The sequence below is a fragment of the Rosa chinensis genome, chromosome 5, assembly GCF_002994745.2.
Source record: "Rosa chinensis cultivar Old Blush chromosome 5, RchiOBHm-V2, whole genome shotgun sequence".
In the NCBI taxonomy this organism is placed as follows: Eukaryota; Viridiplantae; Streptophyta; class Magnoliopsida; order Rosales; family Rosaceae; genus Rosa; species Rosa chinensis.
The window spans coordinates 22,063,774-22,075,278 of NC_037092.1; the positions used below are offsets into that span (position 1 = coordinate 22,063,774).

General features: G+C 40.6%; 1 protein-coding gene across 1 annotated transcript; it reads left to right on the forward strand.

The window, feature by feature from the left end:
* Nucleotides 1-4,969: 4,969 nt before the first annotated feature.
* On the forward strand, nt 4,970-6,514 carry LOC112203432. The gene is made up of 2 exons (XM_024344398.1): nt 4,970-5,912; nt 6,492-6,514. Exons 1-2 carry the CDS (start codon nt 4,970-4,972, stop codon nt 6,512-6,514), a joined length of 966 nt encoding a protein of 321 aa, XP_024200166.1.
* The last annotated feature ends 4,991 nt before the right edge of the window (nt 6,515-11,505 follow it).

Sequence of the window (11,505 nt, forward strand, 5' to 3'; positions counted from 1 at the left end):
TTTAAGGCCCGCAAAAGAGTGTTTTACGACGCGCAAAAAATGTTTTTTATGGCGCACATTTTGTGTGCCAAACGTCTTTTACGACACGCTTCTTTGTGCCATAAAATTGTCTTGTGTGCCGTAAAAGATCAATTTTGTTGTAGTGTTATAATATAATTTTTTTCCACAATTACCCTTCTGACTAGTCTCCTCTCTTATTTGCATCTGGTTCTCGAGAACGTCTTCCATGCTCGGAGCTTTGCATGCTCGTCTTGTTTGGGCTCGGACACGTGCCGCTCACATGTCAAAATACAAAGGGCAAATGTTGATGAGAAAGGCTTAGCCTGTTCCCGGTTGACGTTGGGTGAAAAATTTTCTACGCACGACTGGACAACTCCATTCTCTTAAGCCGACTGTTACTCTGCTAGGTTCCTCTGAAATCTGAAGACCCATACTTCCGTTCATCTCCTCTTCCTTACAAGAGGAAGGACATGGCCTGTGGTAGATTAGGAATTCACCAGTAGCTCGATCTGGTTTCGAGGTCTGACCTGTGGCAATCGATTAGCTACTGGCGCAGGAAAGTGCTTGACTTCGTTTGGTGCAGCTGGATCAGATAGGCCTCATTGGAGGAACGCAAGCAACAATACCGAGAAATAGCTATCGGAGGCGAATCAAAAACTCCGGAATTGCTGCCTTAAACCGGAATCACAGTGAAATCCGATGTCACCCAAAAACATACTTTCGTCAGAACCCAATCGAATTCAAAAACTATTTATACTATCATGTAGAGCGTGACGAGAGGATTAAGTTTCATACCATATGCAGCTCAATCCGTAGTTGGAGTCGCCGGAAAACGTTGGAGAACCACCAGGGATGCCTTAAGCTGTCCAGCTTCGTACCTTCGCCATCCGTCTATGAATGGACAATTTGAGATCAGGAATGCGTCGGCGTCAAGGATTCAAAGCTAACGCCGGTAGATGGCCTGACGGCGAGAATACGACCTGGTCTCGCCCTCGGGTAATCGGGTCGCAATACCGAGTCAGAGACACTGGATCTCTCTCGATCCCTCTACATCGTTGATCTGATCGAAGGCTGATATATAGTCTCTCTTTAATTAATTTTGAACGGTCCTAATAAAGAGGTGGCATTTCAACGGTACAGATTGCCACCACGTGATTTTTGATTTTTTTAATAATTTCTCAAAATACTAAAACTTTGGAAAATCACAATAAATAGATCGGGTATCCGAAAAATTTCCCCAAAATACCGACGGACTCGTGACGTCGTGTACTTTATTACCAAACCCTTAAATTAAGGAATTCGCTGCATGAGAATTTTCAAAAAATATTTTCGAGCGCCTTTACAATTTCTAAGATCAATAAATAATTTTCGCACTATCTCACTTAAACTCAATAAATTTTTCGCAACTCACAGATTGGGAATCCTTGTTCCCATTCGCCCCCTCCCCTAAAAAAATTAAAATAAAGAAATGACTACAAAAATTGATCATTTTATAATATTTTCATAGAAAAAATGAAATCGCAACGAATTAATCTTTCCAACAAAAGGGCGATGAGAAATGTAGGCATATTTTTTCATATATTATGCAATTATGCAATCCAAAGAAAAAAGAAGTTAAAAGTCAATAAATTTTAAATTCTCTAAGTGTTTATTGTATGGTAATAGGTATACTATAAACAAATTGACCATCATTGAAAGTGTGATGCCCCGGAAATTCATAATTATTTTCCGAGGATTTTCCGGAATTAATTTTATAACTATTGGACGGTTTCGTGGCTCGTGGATGGAGCGGAAGTATTTCGGGCGAATAATTAATTGAAGAATATGGTTTTAGGGGGGTTGCCAAAGGTTGACTTTTTATTCGTTGGGATTCTCCGAAAACTTCCTTCACGAAAGTTGTAGTGCGCGTCGATACGAGTTCGTGGACATGTGGAACGCGAGAATCGGAGTTCGTATGAGAAAGTTATGGCCATTGGAAGGAATTTCCATTTTGGTATAAATAGAAGTTTCCCAAGTTGGAAACTTACTATTTTCATTATTTCCGTTTCCGGAAATCCTTTCTCTCTCTCTTCTCTCTCGTTCGCACCCTCAGAATCGAAGAAACCCGCCTGACCCGACCCGAACCCGGCCGATCCGACCCGGCTTTTCCGGCCAACTGCGGCGGTCTCCGGCCGTGAAACTTGGCCAGCAGGGTCGTCTCCTCCGTCTGGTCGTCCCTCTGGTGTTCTCTTACGGCGATTCTCCGTCTCGGTGGCAGTTCAAGGCGGTGCAGCCTTGTGTTTTCGGACCCGGCCGGAAAACACAACTCCGGCGACCTCATGACTTCAGGCTTCTTGGGTTGAGTTCAGAACAAGCTCGCTGATCGATCCTTGGTGTTTGTTTCAACCGGCTTACGTGAAAATTCGATCAACTCAGTTGGGATTACTGTTCACGGCTTGTGAGGTAGTTTTCGATCCCTTAAGCTTGTTTTCTGACTTCGAGCTAGTTATGAGAATTCACAAGCATGCTTAGATGAAGCTTTTTGATGTTGGGAGTTTTGTGAAATAATGAGTTTTTGGCCGGCGGCGGTGCACCACCGTCTGTGGCGGTGTTCCGGCCACTTAAGGAACTGTTTTTGGTATTATATATGTTCTACTCGTTGATACGAGCGTTTCGATATATAATATGCAAATTTTGGAGTTCGTATGGAATTGTTAGGATTTTTACCGTTTCATATCGGTGAATTTATTCGATCCGTGAGGATTTGAGCGTCCGATCGACTTGTGGTTTGGTCACATCGATCGTGGGCGTATTCCGGAGACTTTGGGAGGTCTCGGATGTGGTTTTGCCTCGATTGGCGCCACTTTGGGGATTTTAGTTCAAAACAAGGGTTTCGGACTTAAATCGTTTGTGAATTGTTACTGATTTGAGATCATTGGTGAATAGGTGCTTCTAAAAGGTGAATTGGACGAGTTGTTGGTGATAGTGTTAGTTCGGTTCTGTATTGAAGACGCAGCGGGATCCTGAGGTGAGTAATCTCACGAAGTTCATATCACGAACGGGTTCACCATACTGTTTTGAGAGTTATTTAGTTAACTGCAAACTATAGATGGTATTAGTGGCACTTTTGAGTAGATGATTACGTGTGTATATATGTATATTATGGGATGTATATATATACATACGTATTCATGTATTAGTAGATATATGTTTACGTGAAATATATATGTTTTGGGTGGTTTGTGGATTTGTGAAAACAATATGCATGAAATGATGCTTTTTATTGTTTTGGGGTGTGGCTTTTGGAAAACAAATGATTTGTGGAAATGATTGATTTCGATTTGTTTTGAAAAGCATTGAGATTTGAGAAAAGTGTTGAGATTTGGGTATGAAAACAATGGGCATGAATTGATGCTTTTTATTGTTTTGTGTTATGGCTTTTTCGGAAAACAATGATTATGGAAATGTTGATTTCGATTGTTTTCAAAAGCGTTGCGATTTGTGTAACATTTTGGGTCAGATGCGACTCCTTTAATGTTTTGCTCCAAGGGACATTGCGGCCCGAGGATCGAAGGTCTAAGACCTTGGGCAGAATCTCAGGTGACCACGTCTTTGGCCGGACGAGTGGTTACGTTTTTCAGTTAGAGCTCTAATCTGTCTGCCATATAGGTAATTCATGGGGTAACGGGAATTGGTTATTTACAACTCATGACATTACGTATTTTTAGGGAACAAGGTGTGAGTTGCTTCCTTATTAATGGTTTTTAAGGGGACAAGGTGTGAGTTGTTTTCCTTATTAACGTTTTGATAGAAATCAAGGTGTGAGTTGCTTTCTATGGTACGATAATGGTACATTTGATAGAAAACAAGGTGTGAGTTGTTTTCTATGTTTTACTGATAGAAATCAAGGAGTGAGTTGCTTTCTATGTTTTACTGATAGAAATCAAGGTGTGAGTTGCTTTCTATGGTACGCTTATGGTACAACTGATAGAATTCAAGGTGTGCGTTGTTTTCTATGTTTTATTGATAGAATTCAAGTGTGGGTTGTTTTCTATGTTTCGTTTTAAAAGGAAACAAGGTGTGAGTTGCTTTCTTTTATTTCGATTTGAAAGGAAATTAAAGTGTGAGTTATTCTCCTTTATTTCGTGTTTTAAGGAAATCAAAGCGTGAGTTGTTTTCCTTATTTTTGGCGTGAGTTGTGTGTGGTTTGAGTTACTCATACGGGCTTGCAAAAGCTTACCGGGGTGTTGTGTGGCAACCCGGTGCACCATTCCAACGGTGTAGGGGTTAATCCTGCAGGTTAGGATAATCGAGGTTGAGGCAGCGAGCTAGCAGCTTTACGGTAGGAAGCCAATTTTGTGACTTTACCGTTATTTGGACTTCCGTTGTAGTGAGCTCTGAGGAGCATTACGTTTATCTTGTTGTTGACAATTTAATTCGTAAGCTTATGTAATATATAACTCTTTGGAGTGAGTGTATATTAACTTTGAGGGTTCAGGGCATCAATAAGTGTGTAAGTTTAAGGGAAAAAGATTTCAGGTATTTTGTATTGATGACTGGACGTTCACGCATATATAATTATGGGGTTATATATATCGATTTTCATGTGTGTAAAATCAGGGGCGTGACAGTTTGGTATCAGAGCGTAAGGTGCATATTTGGTGACAATCAATACTCCTCGAGTGATGGCCCGTCTGCAGCGGATCCCCATCTGATGCTCTTCGGTATTGATATAGTCATTGGGTATGCAATGAGTGTTGGAATGTGAGTCTTCAGGGTAGTGTTGGCTCAGTGAATAAGTTGTAGGAGCTTAAGGTAGCTTCTAGGAGTTATAGTCTTTTGAGGAACGAGGACCTTTAGATTTAACTCTTGTTTACGTAGGGGATAGAATTGTATCTTCTAACGTAGTAAGGTGGTTGATGTAGTCTTGTAGTTGACTTATACTTGTGATTGGGAGAGTACCTTATGGTTACGCTATGTTCTTTAGGTAATGGATCTTCAGGGAGACAGTGCTAAGGATAGAGGCAGATTTTTCCCTCTGAAGGAGTCTTATCGGAAAGATGATGTGCAAGCACCGCTTTTGATGCAGCCTGTTCTGCCTGTTTTTGAGGGCATCAATACTACTCGCCTATCATGGTTGACTGGGGAAGTTACTAGATTGGGAGCAGTCGCATTTCATGGTGGTACAGATTACATGTTAGCCGAATGCTGGATCGAGAATATGGAGACCTATTTTAAGATGATTATCTGTACTGACGTTGAGAGGTGGATAGTAGCTACATTTCTCCTCCAGGATGAGGCAAAGCAGTGGTGGGATTTTGTAGTGAAGACAAAGGATGTGGCCACCTTGACCTGGAGATGTTTTGTTGGACTCTTTCGAGATATGTATTTTCCGGCTTCTGCTAGAGAGCAATTGGGGATCGACTTTATCTCACTAGTTCAAGGAACTATGAGTGTCAGAGACTATGAGGCTCGATTTTCACAACTGTATCGGTTTGTCTGGCCGATGGATGCAGAAAAGTTGGCTCGTAGGTTCGAACAAGGATTGAACTATGAGATCAGGGAGAGGATGATTATCCTTCGACTGCCTACTGTGGCAATGATATTGGATAGGGCTATAGCAATCGAGCGGGAACTCCAGGCTTCTCGTGAGGAGTCATCAATCGTAGGAGATTTCCGAGGAAAGGGAAAGGCAATTGCGGAAGGCAGTAATGCACCAGGTACTCAAGATGGGTCTCGGAAAAGACAGAAGACTTGTCAGCAGGCTCCTGTTGGTGTAGCCGCTGAACCTACTTGGATTGCACCTGTTGGGCAAGCTGTGCCTTTGAGATGTTTTAACTGCAACGAGTTGGGGCATGTGGCTAGGAATTGTGTGAAGCCGAAGTGCAGGAAATGTTACAAGTGTGGGCTGAAGGGACATGTTGTTCGGGAGTGTACCCAACCTAAAGTTATGAGAGAGAGGACTCATCAGCAGGCGCCAGCTAGGGCTGCAGCTGCACCTGTTAGGGTTGCACCTGTGGGGCAGGTGGCAAACCATAAGTGTTTCAATTGCAACGAGATGGGCCATGTTGCTCGAGTTTGCACGAAACCGAAGAATTTGGTATGTTTCACATGTGGCCAGACAGGGCATTTCTCAAGGGATTGTACCCAGCAGCAGGGTAGGGGACAAGGGAACCAGCAGAGGCAACTGCCTCAGGGGCAAACTAGGGTGTTTGCTATTGATCAACAGAATACCGAGGAAGAAGGTACTTTATCTATTTCTACTTGGGTTGTTAGAACGATGTGTGATAGTTGCGTACTTCTTTCCGTATGTTGTGTTGTGATAGGTTTTACTTGTTGATTTTAGTTTGACCTATGAGTGTGGCATGTTGAGATGCATAGGCTTTGGTCGAATTGGATTGAATTGACGGTTTCATTTTCAATTCTTGTAACGTAAGGGTTACATCGTCGTTGAGTGGTGCAGATACTGTTGTGATAACAGGATTCTGGACTTTTGTGTGATCTGTGTGTAGTGTTGCAGTCACAAGAGTTTTAGTGGGTAGGGTACGAGGACGGGAATTCATGAAATTATTGGGTTACCACCAAGTGGTGTGGTAACGATTCTTATTGTTGTGATACTAGGTGAGGTACCTATATCCACTATTGATCGAGGAAGTTGTACTTTGAAATGAAGGAATTCTTGCTGAGAATGAAAATTGGAATTGAGCTTGGTTTATGCGTACTTGTGGGATTGGTGCGTGTAAATTTCGGGACGAAATTTCTTTAAGGGGGGTAGAATGTGATGCCCCGGAAATTCATAATTATTTTCCGAGGATTTTCCGGAATTAATTTTATAACTATTGGACGGTTTCGTGGCTCGTGGATGGAGCGGAAGTATTTCGGGCGAATAATTAATTGAAGAATATGGTTTTAGGGGGGTTGCCAAAGGTTGACTTTTTATTCGTTGGGATTCTCCGAAAACTTCCTTCACGAAAGTTGTAGTGCGCGTCGATACGAGTTCGTGGACATGTGGAACGCGAGAATCGGAGTTCGTATGAGAAAGTTATGGCCATTGGAAGGAATTTCCATTTTGGTATAAATAGAAGTTTCCCAAGTTGGAAACTTACTATTTTCATTATTTCCGTTTCCGGAAATCCTTTCTCTCTCTCTTCTCTCTCGTTCGCACCCTCAGAATCGAAGAAACCCGCCTGACCCGACCCGAACCCGGCCGATCCGACCCGGCTTTTCCGGCCAACTGCGGCGGTCTCCGGCCGTGAAACTTGGCCAGCAGGGTCGTCTCCTCCGTCTGGTCGTCCCTCTGGTGTTCTCTTACGGCGATTCTCCGTCTCGGTGGCAGTTCAAGGCGGTGCAGCCTTGTGTTTTCGGACCCGGCCGGAAAACACAACTCCGGCGACCTCATGACTTCAGGCTTCTTGGGTTGAGTTCAGAACAAGCTCGCTGATCGATCCTTGGTGTTTGTTTCAACCGGCTTACGTGAAAATTCGATCAACTCAGTTGGGATTACTGTTCACGGCTTGTGAGGTAGTTTTCGATCCCTTAAGCTTGTTTTCTGACTTCGAGCTAGTTATGAGAATTCACAAGCATGCTTAGATGAAGCTTTTTGATGTTGGGAGTTTTGTGAAATAATGAGTTTTTGGCCGGCGGCGGTGCACCACCGTCTGTGGCGGTGTTCCGGCCACTTAAGGAACTGTTTTTGGTATTATATATGTTCTACTCGTTGATACGAGCGTTTCGATATATAATATGCAAATTTTGGAGTTCGTATGGAATTGTTAGGATTTTTACCGTTTCATATCGGTGAATTTATTCGATCCGTGAGGATTTGAGCGTCCGATCGACTTGTGGTTTGGTCACATCGATCGTGGGCGTATTCCGGAGACTTTGGGAGGTCTCGGATGTGGTTTTGCCTCGATTGGCGCCACTTTGGGGATTTTAGTTCAAAACAAGGGTTTCGGACTTAAATCGTTTGTGAATTGTTACTGATTTGAGATCATTGGTGAATAGGTGCTTCTAAAAGGTGAATTGGACGAGTTGTTGGTGATAGTGTTAGTTCGGTTCTGTATTGAAGACGCAGCGGGATCCTGAGGTGAGTAATCTCACGAAGTTCATATCACGAACGGGTTCACCATACTGTTTTGAGAGTTATTTAGTTAACTGCAAACTATAGATGGTATTAGTGGCACTTTTGAGTAGATGATTACGTGTGTATATATGTATATTATGGGATGTATATATATACATACGTATTCATGTATTAGTAGATATATGTTTACGTGAAATATATATGTTTTGGGTGGTTTGTGGATTTGTGAAAACAATATGCATGAAATGATGCTTTTTATTGTTTTGGGGTGTGGCTTTTGGAAAACAAATGATTTGTGGAAATGATTGATTTCGATTTGTTTTGAAAAGCATTGAGATTTGAGAAAAGTGTTGAGATTTGGGTATGAAAACAATGGGCATGAATTGATGCTTTTTATTGTTTTGTGTTATGGCTTTTTCGGAAAACAATGATTATGGAAATGTTGATTTCGATTGTTTTCAAAAGCGTTGCGATTTGTGTAACATTTTGGGTCAGATGCGACTCCTTTAATGTTTTGCTCCAAGGGACATTGCGGCCCGAGGATCGAAGGTCTAAGACCTTGGGCAGAATCTCAGGTGACCACGTCTTTGGCCGGACGAGTGGTTACGTTTTTCAGTTAGAGCTCTAATCTGTCTGCCATATAGGTAATTCATGGGGTAACGGGAATTGGTTATTTACAACTCATGACATTACGTATTTTTAGGGAACAAGGTGTGAGTTGCTTCCTTATTAATGGTTTTTAAGGGGACAAGGTGTGAGTTGTTTTCCTTATTAACGTTTTGATAGAAATCAAGGTGTGAGTTGCTTTCTATGGTACGATAATGGTACATTTGATAGAAAACAAGGTGTGAGTTGTTTTCTATGTTTTACTGATAGAAATCAAGGAGTGAGTTGCTTTCTATGTTTTACTGATAGAAATCAAGGTGTGAGTTGCTTTCTATGGTACGCTTATGGTACAACTGATAGAATTCAAGGTGTGCGTTGTTTTCTATGTTTTATTGATAGAATTCAAGTGTGGGTTGTTTTCTATGTTTCGTTTTAAAAGGAAACAAGGTGTGAGTTGCTTTCTTTTATTTCGATTTGAAAGGAAATTAAAGTGTGAGTTATTCTCCTTTATTTCGTGTTTTAAGGAAATCAAAGCGTGAGTTGTTTTCCTTATTTTTGGCGTGAGTTGTGTGTGGTTTGAGTTACTCATACGGGCTTGCAAAAGCTTACCGGGGTGTTGTGTGGCAACCCGGTGCACCATTCCAACGGTGTAGGGGTTAATCCTGCAGGTTAGGATAATCGAGGTTGAGGCAGCGAGCTAGCAGCTTTACGGTAGGAAGCCAATTTTGTGACTTTACCGTTATTTGGACTTCCGTTGTAGTGAGCTCTGAGGAGCATTACGTTTATCTTGTTGTTGACAATTTAATTCGTAAGCTTGTGTAATATATAACTCTTTGGAGTGAGTGTATATTAACTTTGAGGGTTCAGGGCATCAATAAGTGTGTAAGTTTAAGGGAAAAAGATTTCAGGTATTTTGTATTGATGACTGGACGTTCACGCATATATAATTATGGGGTTATATATATCGATTTTCATGTGTGTAAAATCAGGGGCGTGACAGAAAGCGGTCAACCTTATAAGCACTTATACTTCCATAAAAGGAGCCGAATCACAACGAGGTGAACGTCCAAAATTTTTTGGATCGCAACAAGTTTTTATATGCCTACTAGTGTGTTCTAACTTGTTCATTAATTATGAAAAAGTATACCTTCCATGAGCAACAATGTGTATGAAATAGACTTTATCACAATCGACCGTAGGATGTTATCATGATAAGAAGAAGTGGTGATCTTTAAAATTTCAGCTATTTTCGTCATCGTTTGGGCCTCGATCTAGTAGTTCAACCCTAAACCTTAAATACCACATAAAACTAATATGCTCATAACCGCTCACTCGTAATTTATTTTTTTTATCTGTCAGCTCTCACACTCTCGTGGGTAGGAGCTGTATCAACTAATGTAAAAATTTTGAGAATTTTATCTCCTCAAGGGTTAGCTCCCCTTAGCGAAGTAGAAGCTTTTAAAGGGTTGACCGGTTTATTTCATGTCAAAATGACGGCGGATCGGGTTAATTTTTTTTACACAGTACTTATCAATATGATATAAATTGATGGGTAATGTCAAATTTATCGATTTCTAATTTCAATTTTTTGGATCGCTCAAAATTCTTATATGTCTACTAATGTGGTATAACTAGTTTATTTGTAATGAAAAGTATACCTTCCATGAACAACAATGTGTAGGAAATAGACTTTATCAAAATTGACTGTAGGATGTTATCATGATATGGTCAAAATTTATGTTATTTTCATCTTCGTTTGGATCTCGATCTAGTAGGTCAACCCTAAACTTTAAATACCACATAAAACTAATATGCTCATAACCGCTCACTCGTAACTTATTTTTTCGATCTGTCAGCTCTCGTGCTCTCGTGGGTAGGAGCTGTATCAACTAATATAAAAATTTTGGGAATTTTATCTCCTCAAGGGTTGGCTTCCCTTAGGGATGTAGAAGATTTTAAAAGGTTGACCAATTTATTTCGCGTCGAAATGACGGCGGATCGGGTTAATTTTTTTACACAATACCTATCAATATGCTATAAATCGATGGGTAATGTCAAATTTATCGATATCTAATTTCGATTTTTTGGATTGCATAAAATCCTTATAAGTCTACTAATGTGGTATAACTAGTTTATTAGTTGTAATGAAAAGTATACCTTCCATGAACAACAATGTGTAGGAAATAGACTTTATCAAAATCGACCGTAGGATGTTATCATGATAAGAAGAAATGGTTATGATCAAAATTTACTATATACTAAAGCGCCTGCACTATTCATTTTACTGTTCATCTTGGGAGTGAGAAATGACTCCTTTGCCCTCTGTTTTCCCTTAACTTACGGCGTTGCCATCGTTTCACAAATATCTGTTTTCAGTTGTTCGGGAAGCCTCCACTTACACCGACTTCAACCTTCAACTCATCGACTGTATCTCTTGCTTTGGGAATCATCTGTTTACACCGACTTCAACTGAGTGAAAGTATTGTAACATGAGTGAAAGTATCGTTATCTTCATACTGAATGATTTTTTAAATTCTGCAATTTATCAAAATAAATACCTTTGTTCTCTCCTTCTTTTGTTAATTAAAGATCAATTCAATTCTTTGTATATGAAACTTGATTTCAAAGTCTGCAACTTTTCCTTTGAAACTTGATTTCAAAGTCTGCAAGTTTAGTCCTCCTCGGTTTCTATCTCTCCCTGCGCTAAATGAAGTCACTCCAAGTAACTCTTTGGTTTCTGCAATTTTTTTTTTGGCGTGGTTGCTTCATAGAACATAAGCTTTTTGTTGATTAAGTAAGCTTTTATTCAATGAGTGTATCTCTATTCTGCAAACAAA